We start from the raw sequence: 25,831 nt of genomic DNA on the forward strand, positions 1-25,831 counted from the left end.
ACTGAACATGCTGCACTGAAGTGGCTTCACACATTCAAAGAGACTAACAAAACTTCTTCCGTGGATCTTAGCTCTTCAAGACTTTGATTTTTAAATACAACACATTTTAGGAGCCTCTAACGAAGTGACTAATGCACTCTCCCGGGAAAGTTTCCCAGAATCAGCCGGGTAAAAATGTCCATTTTCTAAGTCATTGTAGTCCTTAAAATGTGAAAAGTACTATTTAGTTCTTCATGTAATTAGTAGTAAACTTAGAGGTGCATGTAACTTATTAACTCTGTTTTCTAAATCTCCAGACAGAAATCCCAGCCGGTGTGGACCCAACTTGAACCAGGCTGGCTGGCACCATCTGTGATTTGGGGGGGGGGTGATAAATGAAAGTGGGGTAGCTCCCTTTTATGAACAGCCAGCCAGACAGCTAGCTATAAAACCCATTAGTAGCTGTTCTCTACTTGCTTTACCTCTAAAGGGTTAACAAGCTCACAGGTAAAAGGAAAGGAGTGGGCACCTGACCAAAAGAGCCACATTTCTTTGTTTGTTTTTAATAAAATTTACCTTTTTTAAGAACATAAGAATGACCCTACTGGGTCAGACCAATGGTCCATCTAGCCTAGTATCCTGTTTTCTGAGAGTGGTCAATGCCAGGTGCCCCAGAGGGAATGAACAGGTAATCATCAAGTGATCCATCCCCTGTCGCTCATTCCCAGCTTCTGCCAAACAGAGGCTAGGGACACCATTCCTGCCCATCCTGGCTAATAGCCATTGATGGACCTAAGAACATTATTGGATTTTTGGTGTCGTAAGAGGTTTGTGCATATGTTGTTTAATCAGCTGTTGACACTAGCTAATTTTTCTTTGTTTTTCTTTCTCAGCTCTTCCCCAGAGTAGGGGTGAAAGAGCTTGAGGGTATCATAGAATCATAGAATCTAAGGGTTGGAAGGGACCTCAGGAGGTCATCTAGTCCAACCCCCTGCTCAAAGCAGGACCAAACCCAACTAAATCCCACAGGAAGGAATTCCCAAGTGCGCCTTTCTGGTTTCAAAGGCGTTTTCTGCACTTGGGTGGTGGCAGCATCTATCCATCCAAGGTCAGAGAGAAGCTGTAACCTTGGGAGTTTAATACCAGCCTGGAGTGGCCAGTTTTCATTTTTAAAATCTTTGCGGGCCCCCACCTTCTGCACTCGAAGTGCCAGAGTGGAGAATCAGCCTTGACAAGCTGTTATAGAATGTCCTTTGTAGGGATCCATACAAACAAACCCTTTGTGATGAGTGACCTCATATCACTATGACATCATGGCAACTATCAGCAATCAGCTCAGTCTCTTTCTGCTCTTGAGGAAGCACCACCTCTACAGGACTCTTGGAGTGGGCAGAGACAGGACAACCTTTTAAAAAAAACCCCACACTTAAAAAAACGTGCTACAAAACCCCCAACTTGTTTGGTTTGGTTTCATATGCCCACCTGTCTTGCAGGGCTCTGGTGGGAATTGCCAAGGGCAGGTGGAAAGGGCTATGGAAACCATCTCCCCACATGTGAGCGTCTCACTAATCAAATCTCTCTCATCTCTGCTGGTAAGTGCATCCTCTCCTATTCAAGTGGACTTCCATCCCAGAGTATAGATCCACAGCCCAGGAAGATTAATGGAAAGATTCCCTTCGACCTCAGTGGCAGTTGGAGCAAGCCCCAGAAAACCAGCCATGGTGCCTCTAATAAAGATAGTTTAATAAAGGCATATAAAGGCAAGGGGCTTCCTCCAGAGCAATATTTGTCTCAGCCTCAGGGCCGGTCAAGGATGTTTCACACCCTAGGCGAACTTCCACCTTGCGCCCTCCCCCGTCCCCGAGCCCCTGCCCTGAGGCCCCCCCCGCGGCAGCTCCCCACTCTCTGCCGCAAGCCTGGGAGGTGGGAGAAATGAAGCAGCCACTGTGTGCTTGGAGCGGAGGCGGGGCAGGGGTGAGCTGGGGCGGGGAGTCCCCTGCATGCCCATCCCCCCTTACTTGCTGCAGGCAGCCCTCCCCGCGCTCCCCTGCCCCATCTCCCTCCGCCTAAATGCCGGCGGCGACTGGGGCGGCCGAAGATCTGGCCACCGTGGTCACTGCCGAAGAAAAAGCCGCCCCCCAAATCCTAGTGCCCTAGGCGACTGCCTAGGTTGCCTAAATGGTTGCAACAGCCCTGCTCAGCCTGAGACAAACTGCTTGCTTTGCCCTCAGTTCCTGTATCATCAAGATATTTTGACACTCTATGCGTCAGTTTCCTGTCTTGAAAATAGAGATCACAAGCCTATTATAAGAGGAACCATGGAAGAATTGAGATAGAATGTATTTCCATCACTAATATTCTCTGTATGGAACCCCATACCTCTTGATCTCAAAGCAAGAGCTTAAAGCCAACATGCTGGGGATTGAACCAGGGACCTCCAGAACTAAAAGCATAAATGACTAGAGTTGGAGCTAAGGCTATAACAGACTGTCATCCTGAAGGCAGTCAGAAGACTTTATAAATTCTTGATGAGACAAGCTTTACCCGCTACTAAAGTGCAGCCATCTCTGGGGTGAAACATAGCAGCTGTTTAATAGCACAGAACAACAGTACATAGCAATTTAGGCCAGGACATGAAGGATAATAACTTTCCAGTTGAAGTGCACAGAGAATTAGGTAAGCACAGTGCAATTGCCTAAGAGGGAATTTGACCAGGATGCTGGGCACTAATTCTGGAATTTTCCCTGAGTGTTTAACATCCACAGCAGGAGGGACCTGGAGTTGATATCTCCCTGGATTTCAGAGATTTTTAAGGCCAAATGGGCCCCCTGTGCTCACCTAATTCTTGATTTGAGTTAATTCTGAGATCTCTTTCTGTCTCTAGGGGATGAAGAAGATGCCTATCGACAAGGCTGAGTGGGAAGGGTATTTTGATGAGAGTGGCCACCTGGTGAAATCTCGGGATTTTATTTCATCCAACATCCTGGACAGGGTGAGCAGGGTCTGCTCTCAAATGTGACAGTCAGCAGGGAGGGCTATGCAGGGTGGGCATTGTGTGCCCCAGACCTGAGGCAGGGTCTCCAGCTGCAGCAAAGAAGCACTCAGGCTGGGCACAAAGGTGGTGTCAAGACTCCTGTATCCTCCCACAATCCTGAGGCCATACTGGTGCCAGGCTGGATCCTTCCACCAGTGTAAGCGAGAGCAGTCTGCTGCCAATGCAATGCCCCTTCCACACATCTTTTCCCCAGGCCACAGCCTCTGCAGCTGGTGCAGGGAAGGATGATGTAGAAGCAGCTACACTGGCTCTGTGCCAGCCACACTTCTCCCTAGGCAAGGAGCATCCTCCAGAGGGAGGCATGAACCTTCTCCTTCACAAAGAAGGATCTGGTGTTATTTCAGCAACACCAAACTCCATACAAGGATTAAGAGGAGATTAAGGCTCATTTCAGGACAGCTAATCCATTTGAAGGGTTGGTGAATCCACTGGCCATCAGACCTTAGAGGTATCACATGCTGAGGTTGCTATGACGATTTGGAATCCAAGCATTTTTTAGAAGAAATGTCGTTGATCGTTTCAACTTTGTGCATCACTGGACAAAAAAATCATTGTGAAAAATATTAATTTTTCACTGGTTTCCCAGTAAAACACAGGAATTCCTGGCCCACTCCAATATAGCCATTATGCTTATTTGGCGTTTGCATTTTGAAGTTTGTTTACAAATGACTCACTTTTGCCAAGTGAGAGAGAACATATTTTATCACAAAATAACCTGTTTTTTAAAAACCAGTAAAAATAGCTTTTAATTTTCATCAAAGCAGCCATGGAAACCTGAGCTGACTCTGGACAACCTGGCACCTTTTCAGAGAACTGTGACAATGTCCTAGTTCCCCTTCAGCTTTGCCAGTAGTGAGAAATCTTAGTGCTCAGCCATAAATGCAAGTAGTTAGATCTTGTGCTAGCTCCTGCAGATACTATCTTCCCTTGCACAACTCCACTGACCTCAGTTAACTTGCACAAAATCTGATGTCTGCATATTTTTCATTTTGTTCTCCTTGTGCCTGTGCTGCAAGATTTCACTTTGTGACTCAAAAATCACCATTGCAGTGCTCTGAGCTTCTGGCTATGCTGTGCCCAGAGAAGGGTTATGGCTAGGTCTGTCAATCACAGTTAACTCATGCAATTAACTCAAAATTAATTGTGATTAAAAAAATTAATTGCGAATAATCACACTGTTAAATTTCAATTGGTATTCTATTTTTTTATTAAATATTTTTGGATGTTTTTCTACATTTTCAAATATATTGATTTCTATTACAACACAGAATACAAAGTGTACACTGCTCACTTTATATTATTATTTTATTACAAATATTTGCACTGTAAAAATGATAAACAAAAAATAGTATTTTTAAATTCACCTCTTACAAGTACTGTAGTGTGATCTCTTTATAGTGAAAGTGTAACTTACAAATGTAGAATTTTTTATTACATAACTGCACTCAAAAACAAAACAATGTAAAACTTCAGAGCCTAGTCCTACTCAGTCCTACTTCTTTTTCAGCCAGTCACTAAGACAAACAAGTTTGTTTAGATTTATGGGAGATAATGCTGCCTGCTTCTTATTTACAATGTTACCTGAATGTGAAAACAGATGTTCGCATGACACTTTTGCAGCCAATGTTGCAAGGTCTTTAATGCCAGATATGCTAAATATTCGTATGCCCCTTCATGCTTCAGCCACCATTCCAGAGGACATGATTCCATGCTAAAGACGCTTGTTAAAAAAATAATGCATTAATTAAATTTGTGACTGAACTCCTTGGGGAATAATTGTATGTCTCCTGTTCTGTTTTACCTGCATTCTGCCATATATTTCATGTTACTGTAGTCTCAGATGATGACCCAGCATATGTTGATTTTAAGAACACTTTCACAGCAGATTTGACAAACTGCAAAGAAGGTACCAATGTGAGATTTCTAAAAATAGCTACAGCACTCAACCCAAGGTTTGAGAATCTGAAGTGCCATCCAAAATTTGAGAGGGAAGAGGAGTGGAGCATGCTTTCAGAAGAGTTAAAAGAGCAACACTCCAATTCACAGGGCTGGCTCCAGGCACCAGCGCAGCAAGCAGGTGCTTTGGGTGGCCAAAGGAAAGGGGCGGCATGTCCGGCTCTTCGGCGACGGGTCCCTCAGTTCCTCTCGGAGGGAAGGACCTGCTGTTGAACTGCCACTGAAGAATGAAGCGGTGGCAGTTGAGCTGCCACCGAAGTGCTGCCGATTGTGGCTTTTTAATTATTTTTTTTTCCGCTGCTTGGGGCGGCAAAAATGCTGGAGCTGGCCCTGCCAATGCAGAAACTACAGAACCCAAACCACCAAAAATGAAAATCAACCTTCTGGCATCTGACTCAGATGATGAAAATGAACATGTGTCGGTCCACTCTGCTTTGGGTCATTATCAAGCAGAACCTGTCATCAGCATGGACGCATGTCCTCTGGAATGGAGGGACATATGAATCTTTAGGTCATCTAGCACGTAAATATCTTGCAACACCAGTTACAACAGTGCCATGTGAATGCCTATTCTTACTTTCCAGTGACATTGGAAACAAAAAGCGGGCAGCATTATCTCCTGAAATTGTAGCCAAACTTGTTTGTCTGCGCGATTGGCTGAAGTAGGACTGAGTGGACTTGTAGGCTCTAAAGTTTTACATTGTTTAATTTTTGAATGAAGTTATTTTTGTACATAATTCTACATTTTTTAAGTTCAACTTTTATGATAAAGAGATTGCACTACCGTACTTGTATTAAGTGAATTGAAAAATACTATTCCTTTTATTTTTACAGTGCAAATATTTATAATAAAAAATAAATCTAAAGTGAGCACTGTACACTTTGTATTCTGTGTTGTAATTGAAATCAATATATTTGAACATGTAGAAAACATCCAAAAATATTTAAATAAATGGTAGTCTATTATTGTTTAACAGTGCAATTAAACGGTGCAAATAATAGTTATTAATTGTTGTAATCATGCGATTAATCACAATTAATTTTTCAATCGCTTGACAGCCCTAGTTATGGTTAGAGCCAATTGGAAAATGCCAATTATTTGTCATGGGAAATTTTTAAAAGATTTGTTTTGAAATTTCCTGTGAAAACTTTTCAGTTTTGTTGATGAAAGAACTGAGAGTAAAAACCAAGAAACTTTTTTGAGTTTTACACCACCATTTTCAGTAAGAACAATCAGTAACCATTTACCCAGGATTTTGCTTATATACCAGAGTTGTTTAAACTCATTCCCTCCCACCCTTAAAATTATTTTTTTTTTAAATTAAAAAAATCAGGCCAAAATCAAATTCAATTTTTTTGCTAAAATTCTGTTTTAATCAAAAAGATGTTTTCACCCAAAAATGGTGACCATCTCACTTTATGGCCAAACACCAAGACATGAGGACTAAGGAGGGATATGGGGGGAGGGATAGCTCAGTGGTTTGAGCATTGGCCTGCTAAACCCAGGGTTGTGAGCTCAATCCTTGAGGAGGCCACTTAGGGATCTGGGGCAAAAATTGGTCCTGCTAGTGAAGGCAGGGGGCTGGACTCAATGATCTTTCAAGGTCCCTTCTAGTTCTAGGAGATTGGTATATCTCCAATTATTACCTTTAAGGAAATATTCAGAGGTTTGAGGCTGCAGAACTTTCCCTGGGAAGTGGGTGCCCAACTGCCCTTTGTGCCAATAAAAGCCCCCTGTATTCACCTTGCCATCCCTTTCAGGGTCTGGATCCAGCAGTGAGATCAGAAGCATGGAAGTTTCTCACTGGCTACTACTCCTGGAGGAGTTCGCATGATGAGAGGCTGACTGTTGACAGTATGAGGAGGTATGGATCTATCTGTTTGTAGTGTCCTTCTATATCGGACTTCAGAAGATATACAGGTGAAGCCGGTGGTTTCACAGGCAGCCCTGAAGATTTGATGATGATGATGATGCAGATTATGGTAGAATCTGTGAACCCCGGGCAAGGATCAAGGCCCCATTGTACTGGGAGCTCTGCAGACAGAAAGCAAAGAAGAGAGCTCACAGTCCACTTGTCAGAGAGGGCACCACAGGGAGACGAGACAGACACGCCAGGGTGAATGGGTTGGGAGAAAGAGATATCACAATTGAGCAGAAACCCATCTGTCCCAACTTGTCACTTGCCAACCCAGTGCACCCCGATGAAGGCTAAGTTCCACAGAGGGATTTAACAGGGTAAGGTGGTGGCTTTGCAGATACTGATGGGCCACACGTACGTCAGCTTTGAATGTGGTAGAACAGATTTAATTAAAACAGGTTCTTAATCTGGTGACAAAAGTCAGGACCCTCATTGTCCACAGGTACCAGCCCCAAGGGTGTGATCCCACAGCATCTGTGCTGAGCTTCTCTTTTGGTTTCTTCCTTTCCAGCCTCAGGCCTGCTCCAACTTACACTCTGTTTCCCATGGGCCTCCTATAGTCCTTAGAAAACAGACCAGCTGTAGTACTGAGCATTCCAACTATGTCCCTGAGTCACCTGCTATGGCCTGGCACAGCCCCAATGCCAGCTTTGCACTGGCTCAGGAGGGAATGTTCTGAGAGCCCTTTCTGTCCCCTTGAAGCTGAGTGGTACGGAATGGCCTTAGCATAACTGAGATGTACGTTCTAGCTGTTTTAATAACAGGCTCAGTGGCTCCATTGCAGTTGCATGGTGAATTTTGCACCTTTCCATGCACTCAGGACCATTACTTTGTAGAGGTGAGACATGGATTGGGTAGAAACAGGTGCAGCAACTGTGCCTCAGTGGGAATGTGAACACATCTGAGGTCAAGCCTTGGGGGTCAGATCCTGCAGCAGTCTGTCCCTGAAACCTTACTGACATCACAAGTTGCTCCCCAGATGACCTCCAGCTGTCAGCTTCTTTGCATCTCAGTTTGTTTCCAGAATCCTCTGATCATTAGCACTTGCCTTGAAAGAGACCAGAGGGAAAAGCCTAAATGTGCAAGTAGAGCGTAGGGCTAAAATGTTGATATTGCTCCATGGAACTGCAGGTGAGCTCTGCCAAGGGAAATGAGGGTGGAGAGGGAGTTATTACCGTGGCAGAAGAATAACGATAAATGAGTGGAAGAGACACCTAGATTTCCAGGCCGTGACTGGGTCAGCCATAGCAGGGAGCAAACCCAAGACCTCTGTTGCATGTGTGACCAGCCACGAGTGGAGTGGACAGAGTGCCACTCTGAAAGGGTGGGGACAGTTACCATTGAAGATGGCTCCCCAGCAGGAGGTGTGATTAGAAGAAGGTGGGGAGGGGCTAGTGGCTTGTCTTCCTGTGGTGACCCAACTTTGGGTCTAACTCCACTGCATGCTGCAGTTACCTTTAGAATTTCTATTTTGAAACATTTTCTGGAGCCTTCCCTTTTCCCTGCCAAACTGTAACTGCTACATGGAGAACTCTGGCCTTCCACCCAGGTTGCTAGGGTGCAGGGCCGGCTTTAGGCCAATTCAACTGATTCCTCTGAATTGGGCCCCGCGCCTAAGAGGGCCCCGCAGCTGTCCACCCCGCCCCCAGCCCCAGCTCACTTCCCTCTCCTCCCCTGAACGCTCCGCCCCCTTCTCCTCCCCCTCCCCTGCTTCCTGCAAATCAGATATTCGCAGGAAGCCCGGAAACAAACAGGGGTAGGTAAGCTGGGGCGGGGGGGTGTGAGGAGGGCTCCAGGGAGGCGCGGCGCGGCCCAGTCCGGCCCCGGCCGAACGCCCCCAGTCCCAGCCCCAGCCCGGTCCTGGCCCCAGCCCTGGCCTTGGCCCCAGCCGAGCAGCTCCGTCCCAGACCCGGACCCGGCCGAGCGGCTCCAGGCAGCGCGGTGAGGGGGCAGGGAGCAGGGAGGGGGTGTTTGGAAGAAGGCAGGGGAGTTTGGGAGGTTGTGGTGGGGGTGGATAGGGGTTGGGTGGTCAGAGGGCAAGGAACAGGGGGATTGAATGGGGGCAAGGGTCCTGGGGGAGCAGTCAGGAAGGAGTAGGGGTTGGATGGTGTGGCAGGGGGCAGTCAGGGGCAGGGATTCCAGGGGCGGTCAGGGGACAGGGAAAAGGGGTGGTTGGATGGCGCAGGAGTCCTGGGGGGCCATCAGGAATGAGAGGAGGGGTTGGATGGGGTGGCAGGGGGCAGTCAGGGGACAGGGAAGGCGGGTGGATGGGGCAGGGGTCCCTGGGGGGAGGGCGTCAAGAACTTTAGGTGGGGTTAACATGCATCCACATACATTACAGAATGTACGTAATATATAATTTTGTTATTATTTAAATAGTTATGGAAAGTAAATAATACATGGAAGAAATGAAAGGGGTTTTTTTACGTGTATTTTTTTTTTTAGTCATCCCTGCCAGGGCCCTGCCGAAAATGTTCGAATTGGGCCCTGCACTTCCTAAAGCCGGCCCTGCATGCCAGAGCACCTAAGAACTTCACAGTGACAGCTGGGAGAGAGTCCAGCAGCCACTTTGTTATCAGTGTAATAGTAAATATTTATATAGTGCTATCACCCCTTTGTACTGGGTGCTGTACAAATGTAGAAGAGAGACAATTCCTGACCTGCAGTCTATAATCTAAAAGACTGACTTTCAGAACACTATTCTGCTAGATACCAACTGAGTATAAGGCCCCAGATCTTCCTGCTCCTAAAGCACAGCCTTTTAGCTCTTGAACTAATGGAGAATCTCTATCAGTTGTTAGCAGTATAGGACTTAGGATGTGTAAACTATGCATTCTGTCCTCCTCTTGTGGTGGCTAGGTCAGCTGGAGATTGATGAGCCTGCCACAGCAGTGTCTAGAAGAGACAGCTCTTTTAGCTCAGGATGTAGGGCTCATATATTAAGATCCAGAGGTCCCGCATTCAATCTCCACTGCCAATGACCCACACAAGGCTGTCAGCACTACCAATATGAAGTTGGACAGGTCTGCAGAGGGTAGTGGTGCGCATGCACATGCCAGTTCGTTGCAATATTAGCTAGACAACCAAAATTAAAATCTTGGTAAAATTGCTCATTTTTCGCAACCTAGTTGCAAAACTGGGGACAATTTCTAAATAAAACAGATCAACTCCCTCTTTCCTACCCCCCTGATTTCCTTCATTTACTGTGAATCTTCATTCACCAGGTTCTGATGGTGCAAAACTCTTACCAATCCCTTATGACATTATGTTCCATTCTTGCAGCGTGTTCTCAATAGCTACCTCCCACATTCTTTCAGGAAAAGTTACCAGGCCTTGTGCAACATGTATAACAAGATCCAACCGTTACTGGAGACAGAGCACAGGGACTTCATGCAGGTCTGCAGCTTCATCAGTAAGTTGTCACAGGGGTTGAATTGGGTGTTTCCAGGGGTTGAGGAGCAGGAGGGCAGCAGATAGCTGAGTCAATGTGATTTGCCAGGTTGCTAGCCCCTTGTCACATGGATCTTCCTAAGCTCAAGTGATCACCCTTCACTGGAGATTCTGACTCAAATGGCTCAAGTACTGTGATCTATTTGCCTTTCAGAAGTCTAAGGACACCTGTAGTTTGATTTCATTCTTCTACCTGAGCACAAGCCTTACTCAGGAGAGATCAGCTTAGCTTGGTGCGTGATCATTTTCCATCTCGTCTGTTTAGCAGTATTGGACGTAACTTTATCTGGAGGCAAATCTCCAGGTGCAGTCAGGAATATTATTCATAGAATCATAGAATCTCAGGGTTGGAAGGGTCCTCAGGAGGTCATCTAGTCCAACCCCCGATTGTTGATTGTGAATCATAACAACCATATTGTTATGATTCACTAGGTATCACTGTTCTTTCTGTGTCATTAATGATTTGGACTACTGCCCTGACACTGTTCGAGGGGCACTGTACTGCCAGAAGCACTGCCTTTCAAATGAGATGTAAAACCAAGGTCCTGATCACTGATAGTCATTAACAGTCCCATGATGCTATTGGGAAGAGCAGGAGTGTTAACCCTGGTGTCCTGGCCAAATTCCAACTCAAGTAATTACATCGGTGCTTACCTAAACTCCCCCCCTGCAGTTCCACTTTGTGACATTCTTCTAGTCCTGAACTGCAGTATTTGATTGCTTGAGCTAATGAATTCCACATCTTTGCCTGGAGCCATCAGCATTTCAGAGATGGGTCAAGTGACCCAAGGAGAGAAAGTTATATAAAGAAAGATACTAGACAGAGATGTAGTAAGAGAGAGACTAGGAGTCTGGAAATCCCCTTGGGGTCAATTGCTTGTGGATGAAAGGAACTACAAAAGTGATTAGCATTATTATATTCAGATTCCCATTTAGTCTTCTCCCAGTTGTACAACAAAGGGAATATTAAACGATACTGCAAACCTAATGTTACACTGATTTGTAAGCTGCATATATCAACCAGCTGAAACAGGAAGGAGCCTTAGCACCGAGGTAGGACTGGGTGGATACTTGAGAAGCAATTGATTCTCCATCCTGGTGGAGAGCCTTAGAAAAATCATAGAGTCATAGAAATGCACTGGAAGGAACAAAGAGAGGTCATCTAGTGCAGCCCCCTGCATTGAGGCAGGACCAAGTAAACCTAGACCATCCCCAGATTTTTGTCCAACCTGTTCTTAAAAAACTCCAATGACAGGGATTCCACAACCTCCCTTAGAAGCCTTTTCCAGACCTTAACTCCCCTTACAGTTAGAAAGGTTTTCCTAATATCTAACCTAAATCTTCCTTGCTGCAGATTAAGCCCATTGCTTCTTGTCACGGAGAACAATTGATCCCCATCCTCTTTACAACAACTCTTAACATCTTTGCACACTGTTATTAGGTCCTCCTCAGCCTTCTTTTCTCAAGACTAAACATGACCAGGTTTTTTTTAACCTTTCCTCAGAGGTCAGGTTTTCAAAACCTTTTATCATTTTTGTTGCTCTCCTGTGGACTCTTGCCAGTTTATTCACATCTTTCCTAAAGTTTGGTGAGCTGAGGCTTCACCAGTGCTGAGCAGATCAGGACTGTTACCTCCCATGTCTTATATACAATACTCCTGTTAATACACCTCAGAATGAAATGAGCCTTTTTCGCAAGTGCATCACACTATTTATTCACATTCAATTTGTGATCCACAGTAACCCCCAGACCCTTTTCAGCAGTACTACAACCTAGACAATTATTCCCCTTGTATAGTTCTGCATTTGATTTTTCCTTCCTAAGTGAACTAGTTTGCACTTGTCTGTATTGAATTTCACCTTGTTTATTTCAGACCAATAATCTAATTTGTCAAGGTAGTTTTGAATTCTAATCCTTCCTCCATGGTACTTGCAACCTCTCCCAGCTTTACGTCATCTGCAGATTTTATAAGCATACTTTCTGTGACAGGTTAGGTCATGGAAACCCCCTTGGGACTGCCACCTGATGTGCTGGACTACTTCTGAGCCTGTTTTCCCTGCCACCTTGGGACTTCAGTACCCTATCTTGTTGAGCCAGACGCGCTAGCCTGCTGCAAACACAAATCCAGGTCTGAACCACCTCTCCCAAAAGCTGCAGGCTTAACTGAAAACAGTTTAAGAAGTGCTCCTGTCTCTAGCACCCAGATACCCAGTTCCCAATGGGATCTAAGCCCCAAATGAATCCATTTTACTCTGTATAAAGCTTATACAGGGTAAACTCATAAATTGTCCACCCTCAATAACACTGATAGAGAGATACGCACACCTGTTTGCTCCCCCAGGTATTAATACTTGCTCTGGGTTAATTAATAAGCAAAAAGTGATTTTATTAAATATAAAAAGTAGGATTTAAGTGGTTCCAAGTAATAACATACAGAACAAAGTGAATTACCAATCAAAATAAAACAAAAACACGCAAGTCTAAGCCCAATACAGTAGGAAACTAAATGCAGGTAAATCTCACCCTCAGAGATGTTCCAATAAACTTCTTTCACAGACTAGACTCCTTCCTAGTCTGGGTCCAGCAATCACTAACACCCCCGTAGTTACTGTCCTTTGTTCCAGTTTCTTTCAGGTATCTCTTTGGGGTGGAGAGGCTATCTTCTGAGCCAGCTGAAGACAAAATGGAGGGGTTTCCAGGGCCTTATATAGTCTTTCTCTGTGTAACATCACAGCCACAAGATGGGGTCTCTAGCCACCTGGACAAGTCACATGTCTATGAATGATTCAGCTTTTTGCAGGCTGAAGCTATTGTTTACATGTTAGTTTGAACATTCCCAGGAAAGCTCGGATGTGGATTAGTGTCTCCCAAAGTCCATTGTTAGTTAAGTATTCCCAATTACTTGAATAACCCCTTCACACTGTGTTGACCAAAGCTGCCTTATGTGCTTCCTACAGAAAACACTTTAAATACAAGCATAGAGCCAACGCTTATAACTTCAGATATAAAAATGATACATGAATACAAATAGGATGAATAAATTCAGTAGATCATAACCTTTGCAAAGATATGTTACATGACATATCTAGCATAAAACATATTTCAGTTATGTCATATTTACACTCATAAGCATATTTCTATAAAGTATTATGGGGTGCAACGTCACACTCTCCACTCCATAATCCAAGTCATTAATGAACATATTGAATAGTATCAAACCAAGGACTGTGGGACTCCACTAGATATGCTCTCACAATTCAACCGCAAACCACTGATAACTGTCATACATTCAGCAGAATGTGTTTTTATTACCTTGACTCCAACTGAGTGTAAAAGAAATCACATTTTGCCTCTATGTCAACAAATATGCACTTAAATAGTGGATACCAACAATTCTCTCCTCCAAGTTCAGTCGTGGTTCCAGTGCAACTCCCTGTTCAGCTTGGCTTAGAAAAAGTTGTGTTTTCCAACATTCCAAGGTCCTACTTTGCCACTCCCCCGGGCCACTTGCACCCAATCAGAAAGACCCACAACCAGTAATTCTGGATGCAGAACACTGATTTAAAGTAACATACATTATCTGCCATTTGGTGAGTTATTAGCAGCTGTAGAAGTGTAGATTAGCAGCAGGTGGTGCTGCACATCCAGGTACTTGACCAATGTATTCTTCCCTCAGCAGTACATTTTGAGATTTGGATTTCACCTAGCAAAGAGTTTGCCTGTTTGAGCGGAATTTCTCTTCTCTTTATTTCTTGGTGACTGTTCTTGTTACTAAGGGGTTATAAGCCCACAGAGGTACATGCAGTACCGCAGCCTACTGAAATCCAACATTCATATTCAAGATGTAGCACTGCCAGCATGCTGGGACTGAGTGAGGACCTAGAATACCCTGCCACCTATCAGCAGCTTTGAGATTCTTAGCTCAGAGCCCTTTCATACAGCTCACCTCACCACAGCTGTTTTACCACAACATCCATTCTATCGTAGGCATTTCTAATACACCCATCCCCGGGGTCTCTGCACAGGCCAGTCACATACAGTAAAAGCATTGCAGGGGCCAGATTCTGCACTTCATTAATTTTCCACTCAGTGCAGTATGGAGGGGGAGCTGGTTATGGCTCGCTTATTCTCTGCCCAATCCTGGTGCAGGATAAAGCACTCCAGGCTAGCATCAGTCTTTCAAGGACTGTTGGCCAGCTGATGATAGCCAGAGCATAATGTCATATGGACACATCCCCTCCCCTTCCCTTCCTGAGCATGCCCCTGTCTGCCTTTGATATGCCCTCTGAACCAGAGCCAGAAGGAGAGGGTGAAGCAGAAGCCAGCTGTGCCAGCTGTATGCCCACTGAAGACTCCCTCCTGCCAGGGAAATCCTCAGCAGTGGAGATTGGGCCAGTTCCCACACCCAGATCAGTGCACAGGGAACAGAGCCAGGCAAAGAACCTGTCTCAGTATGTCCAGTCATAATATCACATGCATTTCCTTGGATAGTTCTGCAGCTAGCAAACAAGTAGGAAATAAGGAGTCTATAAGCTCCCCTTTACCTCAGGAGGGCTGCATGATCTGAGCCAGCGATGCTGGGCACCCTGCCCCCATAAGGGAAACATGTCTGTTTCTCCCGCAACAGATTCTGACCTGCAGAGACTATACCTCCGAGATGCACAAGGCTATGCCATAGTGGACAAGAAACAGCTGGAGAAGATCCTTCTGTTAAGTTACGTATGCAACACGGATGCTGGTGAGTGCTGGGGCAGTGGCATACCTGGGCATCGGCAAAGGATCCTTATCATGTCTCTGAGGCTTACAGTGACCATATGTCCCGTTTTGGCTGGGATAGTTCCTTTTTTAAGCCCTGTCCAGGCCATCCCAACTTTTTTTCCAAAAGGTGGGCATTTGTCCTGTTTGCTCTTGCTGACTTGATCAGTTGGCAAGAGCAAAATGGTCAAATGCCCTCTTTTGTCACAAAAGTGGGGTGCAATGCTGAGAGGGCAAGCGGAGATATCAGTCCCCTGCAGGGGGGAGGCAGGGCTGGGGGGAGGAAGCACGTTACAGAATTCCAGCATGTGTGGCCCCCCCTTTAGGGTTCTGGCAACAGCCTCCTGTGGGGACTGCGTTCCCCCCAGTCAGGGTTCCAGGGATGGACAACAGCCTGATATGGGGGGGGGAGAGGGGCAGGGTTCCAGCAACTGGCATTAGCATGGGAGGGGCCTCTGGTGAGCCGCTGGGGGTGTCCCTGCCCCCTAGTGACCAACTAAGCTCCCACAATCTGCATTGAAAACACTTTTTCTTGTTCTGTGTAAGGGCAAATCTCCCAGGGTGTTAAGGAACTGTGCACTCATGCAGACTGTCTCACAAAGAGGCCAAGGCTCATGTGGGTCACTGGAACTGAATTCCCCTGTCCCCACTAGTGGTGACCCCTCCCAGTCAGAGCTGTGACCCAGCGGTGGAGTAGGGGAGGAGCTAGCAATGGCACTGCCCAAGCTATGGATAAACAAAGGACTTTGATCTCCACTACTGCCCATGTGACTCTTCCACAGGGCAGTGAGCCCCTGGGTTAGATCCTGTGACCTGCACCCCATGCCTGTGTTTCATTCCCCTCTGATCAGCTCATTTCCAGAATTTGTTTCCCCTCCCTCACTTAAGAGGGTGGGGACTTTCATTGTGTTGGTGAGCTCCACCCACAAATCCCTGTTATTGAGTGGGAGGAGAGCTTCCGTGAGCATGTTAACCTAATCCCCAGGGACATGCTGTTTCATAGTGTGTTTCTGAACTGCTGCAGTAATTTGTTTGCACATATGTCTATCTGTATGCGTGGGTGTGTTTCCGTGTGTTCTCTCTCCTGGCAGAGTACCAGCAGGGGTTCCACGAGATGCTCCTGCTATTCCAGTTGCTGGTGGAGAAGGAACATGAGGTCTACTGGCTGTTTCAATTCTTCCTCCAGAAAACAGTAGGTCAGAGGATTTGTAGGGCCCTGGTTTTGTGCCCTCACTGAGCCATCCAGTTGACCAGCCTGCAGCAACTCTTCCTGGAGGCAATCTGCCTGACCTGACCATCCACACCCAGCTATGGCAGAAACCTCAGAGAGAAGAGGGCCAGTCTGCCCCCTCCTGGTTTGCAAGCCCACCCACACATCCCCAGTGATGTCACCCAACTCAACTTTCCCTCCCAGCCACCCTGCACCACCCCCTGTATGACAAATGGTGTGACTTGACCCATGTCCCACCTACCAAGCCACGCTGAGCCAGCCCTGCAGGAGATGTCCAGGCTGCTGGTGGAAAGGCCAATGGAATTATGGGAAGGATGAATTTGGCTTCATGGATTTAACAGGAGGTTGTAGCCAAGCTGGGCCATCTGTTTTCTTCCTGTCCTCCAAGTCTTCCTGCATTGTCTCTTCCAGGAGCACAGTTGTGTCGTGAACATTGGGGTCGGGAAAAATCTGATAATGCTGAAAGCTGTGATTGCATTTATGGATCCCATCTTTGCAAAGCACTTGGGTAAGTCCTGCTACTCTCCTTCTCCACCCAGAGAATCACAAAGCAAATGCTACTGGAGCTCAGGTGGTGTAATTTCCAGGTGTTGGAAGCAAAACAAAGGAACCATTTGCACAGGTTTTGCCTAGTTCTGCCACATCTCATGTGAATGGAGGCTCAGGCCCTGAGCAGAGGTCCCACATCCTGGATTTCTTGGCACTGGAGCAGGATGATGAATCTCAACCCTCCCCATCTTTCCTGTCTTTCTCTACCATGATCTTGTGAATTCACACGGATGGGTAGGGGGAGTGGTCCTCTGGCATTTCATAGAATCACTAAGCTGTGGGGATGGAAGGGACCATGCAAAGTCATCAAGTCCAGTCCCTGTGCTGTGGCAGGACCAAGTAAACCAAGACCATCCCTGACAGGAATTTCTCTTTTAAGGCTCCTTTCCTGCACTGAGCTGTCCTCTCCTTAGACTAGAAAGGCCAGACCTGGCTTCCTTAGGGATCTACTGGTGGAAAATCAAAGCTCTTCCTTCCCCTCCAGGTCCTACACTGTACCTCCATGCCACTTCCAGGGACATTACATGAGTTTAACTAGGAGGCTTGAGAATGACTGGGGTTGCCAACACATCCCAGTTTCCATGGGACAGCTCCAATATTGACTCATGTTCTACACGTCATGGGGATGGGTCGTCAGAGTCTCAGCATCTTTTGGGGCCTGTGTAACATCCTCTTGTTATGACATAGCATGGAGTTGCCATGACGATGCCTTGACGTTGCACAGCAATGTAACAGCATCCCATTCTGTGACAATGTCACTATATGCTGACGCTGCATTGCCTGATGACGATGAGAGCTGGCAATATAGTGATGAAATGTCGAGGCATTGCAACAGGATGTTTGCTCTGGAGAACCAACTTTTAAAGGTGGCAACTCAACATGTACTGCAGCAAACAAAGCAACTGAGAAGAGTGCCCTAGTGTGAGACTCTCTGACTTATATCTGCACAAGCTGGATGGTAAGGTGTGTCTCAGTCCCTGACCTGAGTTTGCTTTTCTCATCCTCCAGAAGGGAAGAGCAGAGTTGTGCAGTCACTGTTCCCCTGGTTTTGCCTCTTCTTTCAGCAAGTCTTCAAATCCTTTGATGATGTCTGGAGACTGTGGGAGGTGAGAGCTTTCTGACATTCTCTGACTTTCCTGGTGCCTGGAGGCATGATGGATATTTGGCATTTGTGACTTTCCTTTCCCCCTACAAAGGGCAAAGATTCTCAGCCAGAGAGGCTGCCTGAGTGACTTGCCAGAGTGGATGTAACTCCAGGGCAATGAACTAATCATCACTTGCAGCAAATGTGATTGAAGACTGATGACATGGCCCACTCCAAAGTGGGACTGGAAACTAAGGCTGGTCACAAATGTTCCCTCTAAATTGTTTTTGTTTGTTTGTTTGTTTGTTTGTTTGACAGAAAAAAATCTTCATGAGAAGTGGCTGCTTTCCTTGGGAAATTTTGATTATTTTTGTTTGTTTGTTATTCTTGAAAAACCAATCTCCTGAAAGCTGAAATATTTAATAGATTCCAAGGCCAGAATGGACCACTGCAATAATCCAGTCTGACCTCCAGCCAGAGAACTTCCCCAAAATAATTCCTAGAGCAGTTTGATTTGGTAATACTGTCCTAGTGTTTCATGGGAGTTGTAGTTCTATTGCCTCTTGTACTCATTCTTCTCTAGGACCTCTATGAGTCTACATGTCTCATAATGCTCCATATCCAGAGATTCCCATTATGCACTACTTTTCCTCTTCAAGAGGGGAGACTGTGATGCATCGTGGGAGATGAAGTCTGCCTAGGAAGCCTGGCCTATAGAAAAATGTGGACTTTGACTTTGGAGTCCTGAGTTCTATTTTAGGCTTTTTCACTAGCCTGCTGGGTGACCTTGGGCAAGTCACAGCCCCGCCCTGTGCCTCAGTTTCCCCATCTTTAATTGGGGGTAAGGATATTAACCTCGTTTATAAAGCACTTTGAGACATGTTGATGAAAAGCACTTAAACAAGGTCTAGGAATGATGATGGTGATTTCTGAGACTGGGAGAATGATGCAGCTCAATTACAGCTTCCATGAGGCATCGGCAGCAGCATTTCCAAATTGAAATATTTTGGGTTTCGGTTGAAAAGTTTCAGTTTTTGCCAAAATTTTCTGTAAAATGAAACCCCATTTCCTGACCAGTTGTGCTGAAAACTCCAGGTGATGGAAGGCTAGAGTGCCGAGCTGTTTACACTTCTCATAAGAAGAGGTTTTGTTACAAACCTGACACATAGGTTGAGAAATGTGTGACTCTTTGGGTGAGCTTATGCTGGGCTTTGATGGGACCTGAGCTAATTTATTTTCATAACTCCAGGAGGAGCCATTGTGGTAATCTAGTCTGACCTCCTGAATCACACTGGCGGGAAAACCTTGCCCAGTGAGTCCAGCATCAGTATGGAATGATCCTAGTCTTCTTTTGCTCCCACTCAGCTGCAAGAGGCAGTTTCTTCTGGTATCTTCCAGCTGGACTGGGAGATGGGAATAATGGAAACATCACTAGACAGCATAGCATTTTGGGAGGTCCCTGGCTCAATTTTGCAGGCCAGAGAGGTAGAGCCCTGCAAGGATACAAAAATGTGGATCCGCATCCACCAGGATCAACCCGCAATCAGATCTGAAATCCACTAGCCAACGTTTACCTGTATCTGCATCCACACCCACTAAAAGTCCTGTCGGCAGCACAGTGGGGCTAAGGCAGGCTCCCTGCCTGCCCAGCGCCACACTGCTCCCGGAAGTGACTGGCATGTCCCTGTGGCCCCTAGGTGTAGGTGAATCGGGGAACCTCTGCGTGCTGCCCCAGGGAACTGTGGCCAATGGGAGCTGGGGGCGGGGCGGTGCCTGCAAGCATGGACAGTGCACACTGTGCAGAGCCGCTTGGCCACCCCTGCACCTAAGAGCCAGACATGCCTGCTGCTTCTGGGAGCAGCAAGGAGCCAGGGTAAGCAGGGAGTCTGCCTTAGCCCTGCTGTACCACTGACCAGGAGCTGCCTCAGGTAAGCGCTGCCTGGCTGGAGTCTGCACCCCAAACCCGCTACCCCAGGTTGGAACCCCCTCCTGCACCCAAATACCCTCCCAGTAGCCCCCACCCCAACTCCCTGCCCCAGCCATGAGCCCCCCCTCCTGCACCCAAACTCCCCCCCAGACACCCTAACCCCCTGCCCCAGCCATGAGCCCCCCCTCCTGCACCCAAACTCCCCCCCCAGACACCCTAACCCCCTGCCCCAGCCTGGAGTCCCCTCCCACACCCTGAACCCCTCTTTTATGGCCCCACCCTAGAGCCTGCACCCCCAGCTGGAGCCCTCACCCTGTCCTGCATCCCAACCACCCTGCCCCAGTCCAGTGAAAGTGAGTGAGGGTGGGGGAGAGTGAGTGACGGAGGGAGGGGGGCTGGAGGGAAGGGGGCTGGGCTCTCAGAGAAGGGGCAGGGCAGGGGCAGGGCCTTGGGGAAGGGGCAAGGAAGGGGGCATGGCAAGGAAGTTCATTTTTGTGAAATTAGAAAGTTGGCAACCCTAGAAGGGGCAGCTGGCGGGAAGGGGCTGCGCATCATGTGCTGCTCCCCAGGGGCTCATGAGCGATGACACATGGCAGCAGCAGTGGGTGTTGCATCACAGCGAGGAGGAGGGGTGAGGCACTGGAGCTGCCAGGCTGGGCTATGGTGGGAATGCTGGCACTACCTGAGGGACCCAAGTTGCTGGACAGGAAGTGCCACAGCGAGCAGGTGCTGGACAATCCTGACTCCAACCTGCTGCTCAGCCCCAGGCACTGGCTGCTGCCACCAGCCCAACTGTGCCACACCTGACAGGCTGCCCAAGTCAGATGCCGCAGGCCAGGCACCACCGGTGAATAGAGCCCTGCATGGCTGTATTTGCATCCATTCCACTATCTGCGGAGATTAAGTGAATGTCTGCAGATTTGCAGGGCTCTACAGAGAGGTTCAGATATTTTGAGTGAGCCTCTGAATCTGTGAGACTTTCTTGTGGTTTGTCCACTGGCAGTCTTCACTCATGTAATTCCCCTCAGCTTGAAAGATGACAACATCTAGTGCTCTTCATCAATAGCTCTTAAACCTTCTCACAAATGAGGCAAGGATCAGTACCTCAAATAGGGAAACCGAGGCACAGAGACTTGTCCAAGACTCATCACAGGTTAGCCAGGGTTAGTATCCAGATCTCCTGAGTTCTAGCCCAGTGCCCTACACACTGGACAACGCTGCCTCATTGAAATCAGTAACTGCTGATTTATACCAGCTGAGAATTTGCCTACCGCCTTTACCCCAGTAGCTATCCAAAGCCCTGTGTGTGTGTCCAAGGCTAAGGGAGGATTGCTGCAGCAACAAGATTCTTGCCCAACCAAACCAGTCACTTAGTGTTCTCATTTCCCGGCCCTCTCCCCGGTAGTTTTCATATCTCAGTTGGTATTTGCACAGAGCTCTCTCTCCATGCTCACCCTTCCTGCTGAGGTCTCAGGGCTGTGCCATGGAAGGGGAAATTCTGTCTGGGATGGGGAGGATGCTGTCTGAACACCCTGTGCAGACAATGCTGGAAATGAGATTATTTGGCCAAGTGAGTCTCCAAAAAGATATCAAAAGCCACTTTGCCCTTGGGCAAAACCTAGAATCAGTTCACCCAGCAGCAAATGCAGCTCAGACTAAGTGGATGAGTTCATTGAAAGATGAACTATCAATATTGGTATATGGTTAATTTGCACTTGCTTAATATAGTGGAGTCTGCATGGACCCAGCAAGTCAGGGGGCTCTGTGCTGTTGGAGGTGCCATGTTTTGGCTGAGATGTCAAGCCAAGGGCCTAGGCACTTGTTTTTGATAAAGAGTCCCTACTACGTATTTTGCAAGAGGAGTAGCATTAGCTCCAGTGTTGTTGGCCAAGATCAGGGCCCTATTTTGCTAGGCACTGTACATATAGCAGGAGACAGTACCTACTCCCTAAGAATGTATCCTCTAAATTGATCCCTGCTTTACACTCAGATGGGAAGCTGAGGGTCAAAGAGGATAAGGGAATCTGTGGCAGAGGTGGGAATTGAAGCCAGCTCTTCTCAGTTGCATTCATGTGCCTAAACCACAAGCCCAACCTTCCAAATATATGCAGTCCCCACCCCCCAAATTGCTCCTGTAATTTCATGTGCAGCAACTGTTTCTCCGTTTCCCCTATTTATTTGTGTAGTGTTGCTGCATGCTCTGAAATAGCTGCCTTGTTCCATCACACAGGTGGCTGCCTTTGAATGGCAGATGACTCGGTGATCTCAAAGATATAGTCTATGAAAAGATCAGTTTCTTTTCTATGATTATAGTCTATGAAAAGAGCAGTTTGGGATCCTCCAGCATAAAAGGCGCTATAGGCTGCTAGTTCCTCATGTTTGGTTCCTGAAACAAAAGGTTCAGATTCCGCTGGGTTTGGGTGGAGCATGGGAATCACCTCTGATGTTTTTCACTGATTCTGGCCCATGGTCTGTTTCTTCCCAGGTATTCCTGATGGGGATGCCCTGCAGAAATTTCCAAGTGATCGTGGCCTACACAATGCTGCAGAGTGTCAGAGACCAAATCCTCCGCGAAAATATGGGTGGAGATGACATTTTAATGGTGAGCCAGCCAAAAGGGAGCCTGGTGTGTAACACAGCTCCCCCAACACCCCAGGAAATCAGTAGATGAGGGGGGAATGGGATGCACTGCATCACCCCTTTAGGAGAGGGCTTCAATTCCAGCCCTTCTCAATAGCAGTAGAGGGTTGTTGCCATCAGGCTGCTGTTTGGTGCCCTGAGTGAGATGAGTTGATGGGTCTCAGGCCAGGTCCCAGTGGACAGTTAGCTATATCACCAGACATACCTTTCTGCATGGTATGGATCAGCTCCCTTGTTGGCAGAGGCCAAACAATGAATGTGATTGAAAGGACACACTCAGCCTGCTGAGATGGGCCTCCTCGCTCATGGATAGGACATATTGGTAGGGAACACTGAGGGAAGTATGCACTTCCATAGCATGAGCTCTGCCTGTCCTGGCTGCCATTCTCCAAAATAGTCAAGTGCCACTTTTCTCAAATGTGAGTTCAGTGTTTTTAGTGGACATGAGCCCAGATATGAACATAGGATCCTAAACCCCCTGAGCTTTGGGAATGTTCAGACCAGGAACCAGATCCAAAGTCTACAACTTGGTCCTATCCTGATATGGAAAACTTGAAGGAAGCTTGGCATCAGATCTGATTCCTAGCCTGACCTTTGTGAAGAGGTCCCATTTCAATGTTTCAAGCTATAATCTCTGAGAATGGATGGGGAAGGACAAAGGGGCAATTTTCAAGTCAAAAAGGGGAATTAAGAATCTAGATCCCTGGTTCCTTCCTAATGTAGCAAATTAATTCTTCAAGAGGACTTATGAGGAAAGATTTATTATAGGCAGAGCTAGTAGTGCTGCCTGGAGTTAAAGTTCTTCAATGCTTTCTTTTATATGGCCATGTTTACACTTGCTCATACATTTGCCAAACTGTAACTATTCTGGCTGAAATTTCCCATGCTAGGTGTCAGCCTCAGGCTGATTATTTTTGGAAAGTTTCAGCAAAAGCTATTCAGACATTTCTGATAACAAGATTAGGGAAAGATACATTGTTTTGCCCATGTTAAAAATTCTCACAACCATTTTGTTGAAGCTCTCCCCTCCTCTCCCCTTCTTCTTTGGGACTAGGACTTGAAATCTGGTGCTGAGGGGTGCGGGGAGCTCCTACTAAAAGAGGCAGGGGTCCTGTGGAAAAGATAGTATGTGGTCATATAATTAAAGACTGTATCATAATGCATACACACAAGGGGAGCCCAATTAAGGGTGCCCAGAAACCTTAATTCTGGCCCATCCTAATGTTTGAGTACTTAACTTTGCAGTCTTAGTGTTCTTTTAATGTAGGTTTGCATGTGTAATATAGGATAGGTTCCCTGAAGGAAGTGTGGGAGAGGGACAGGAGTGATGGCTGTGTTCAGTATTTAAAGATTTGAAATGCCAATAAAGGAAAAGGCTTGTTTGGATGATCAAAAAAGGAATAAATAGGAGTAATCATCAGATGAAAGCCAGCAAAGGAAAACATCAGAGCGACTCTCCTGACAGTCAGATCTGTGAGGCTGTGGAGGAGCCTCCTATGGGAAATTGTAGGTATTCCAACACCTAATAGCTCTTTCCTGCCTCTCATTTCTAAGATTCCCTAATATGACCTTTTTATGAATGCCACTTCTCTTGACCCCCCTCTAGTTTTGCAGTTGGCACCCCTAAAATTTGCAGATGGTCTAAAAGATGAGGTGGTTCAACTCAGTACCCATGAACATGGATGGTTGTCTAAACCTCCTCCAGACTGTCCTGAACTCATTGCCTCTCCAAGCATCTTCAGTGACCGGCATGTCCTGTTGAATGTTCATTACTTTTTATTAATATTACAGTAGGACCACTAGAGACTGGGGTCCTGTTGTGCTAGGCACAATAAGAGACACTCCCTGCCCAACAATCTAAACAGGCAAGGGCCAGGAGGTGAAACAGAGGGACAGGGACTTGCCCAAGGTCACCCCACAGTCAGTGGCAGAGCTGGTATAGAGCCCCAGGTTTTTCATACAAAAATGCTGAGTTTTCTAAACTGAAACATTTGCAGGAAAGGGCCAGTTTCCACTGGACATTCGGTGGGAAGGTTACTCAGGTCCAGGATGGGATTTCTGGTCAAAACCACAGGGAGCAAATGACCCACTTCAGACCAATCAATAGCCTAGTGATCAGAGCACTCACTTGGGACAGTTAGGGTCACGTTCCTGCTCCCAATCCAGCAGAGCAGGGACTGAAACCACAGTCTGTCACATCCCAGGGGAATAGCCCCTGGACTATTCTGGGGTGGGGCTCTGTCTCTCTTGTTCAGCCTGATGTGGGATGAGATTTTTTTTTTTTATTTCAAAATTTTTCACAGGACAAGAAAACTGTTTCCTACTCAGCTCTACTCCTTAGGCCTTAGCCAGGCCATAGCTTTCATGGGACCAGGTCACCCCTCCCCATCGTAGAATGCACCAAAGAGCTGCAGGGCAGAGTGGAGAGGAGACTGCTGTGTATCACATCAGAGCAGTATCTCTCATGAGATTCCCAAACCCTGTCAGGGATGATCTAGGTTTACCTGGTCCTGTCTTAATTCAGGGGGTTGGACTAGATGTCCCCTCAAGGTCCCTTTCAGCCCTGCATTGCTATGATTGTAATCCCTGGTGGGAAGTAGAAGGAGGGGGTGAAATAAAGAATGGGAAACGTGAGAATAAAAAAGTAAAGCAAATGTCAAAAATGCATAGTGCTCAGACTTGGATGAAAATACAGGTAGCTCCTGGGAGCTGAGTCACCCAGGCCTAGCTGCCACATCAGATACCCCCTGCCCTGGTTAGAACATTCAGCAGGCACACCATGGCAACAGAGCCAAATTTTGAGCAGTGGCAGGGTTGGGGGGTGATGGTGCCAGCTTCAGTGATACCTATTGGCTTGAAAAAGCACTGCACATACAGCTAACGGCCACTGGGGGAGCAGCCTCCTGCAACCTATTTGCTCTACCCTGGTTGGTGGTGTCTCTGCTCTCCTTTCCCGCCCCCTAGGTCTGTGGGAACATCATAGACCTGGATGCAGATGAACTGATCTCCAAAGCCTGCTCCATGTACAAACTACTCATGGAACACAAGGACAAGGTAACGGACAGAGGCTTGTGCTGGCGGAATGGGAGCGCTGGGAGAATCATCTCATCAATGTCTCACCCAGCCCCTTTTCTCCACAGGTCCCAGATGAGCTGAAGGAGTTCTTCCTTCAGGGAGATCCATAGAGACAGAAGGGTTAGCAATAAATGTGTGTGTGACCGGAGTGGACATCAGAGTCTGGGCCTGGCTGCTGGGCCACCCTGGCAATATAAACAGACCAAGGAAT

General features: G+C 46.9%; 1 protein-coding gene across 1 annotated transcript; it reads left to right on the forward strand.

Annotated features, from left to right (window-relative positions):
• Positions 1 to 1,308: 1,308 nt before the first annotated feature.
• Positions 1,309 to 25,831, forward strand: TBC1D21 (TBC1 domain family member 21). The gene is made up of 11 exons (XM_044978980.1): positions 1,309 to 1,571; positions 2,864 to 2,971; positions 6,752 to 6,855; positions 10,227 to 10,321; positions 14,987 to 15,097; positions 16,206 to 16,306; positions 16,757 to 16,853; positions 17,903 to 18,000; positions 22,391 to 22,507; positions 25,510 to 25,599; positions 25,686 to 25,831. Exons 1-11 carry the CDS (start codon positions 1,512 to 1,514, stop codon positions 25,728 to 25,730), a joined length of 1,026 nt encoding a protein of 341 aa, XP_044834915.1. The 5' UTR covers positions 1,309 to 1,511; the 3' UTR covers positions 25,731 to 25,831.

The sequence above is a fragment of the Mauremys mutica genome, chromosome 11 (genome assembly GCF_020497125.1).
Source record: "Mauremys mutica isolate MM-2020 ecotype Southern chromosome 11, ASM2049712v1, whole genome shotgun sequence".
In the NCBI taxonomy this organism is placed as follows: domain Eukaryota; kingdom Metazoa; phylum Chordata; order Testudines; family Geoemydidae; genus Mauremys; species Mauremys mutica.

What these genes read in the sequence shown, in the direction of transcription:
- TBC1D21 (XM_044978980.1), top strand. Translation starts at nt 1,512, where the DNA reads ATGGAAACCATCTCCCCACATGTGAGCGTCTCACTAATCAAATCTCTC. An exon ending in CGTATGCAACACGGATGCTG is followed by an intron (nt 15,098 to 16,205) that starts GTGAGTGCTGGG and finishes CTCTCCTGGCAG; the next exon opens with AGTACCAGCAGGGGTTCCAC. An exon ending in TCATGGAACACAAGGACAAG is followed by an intron (nt 25,600 to 25,685) that starts GTAACGGACAGA and finishes TTTTCTCCACAG; the next exon opens with GTCCCAGATGAGCTGAAGGA.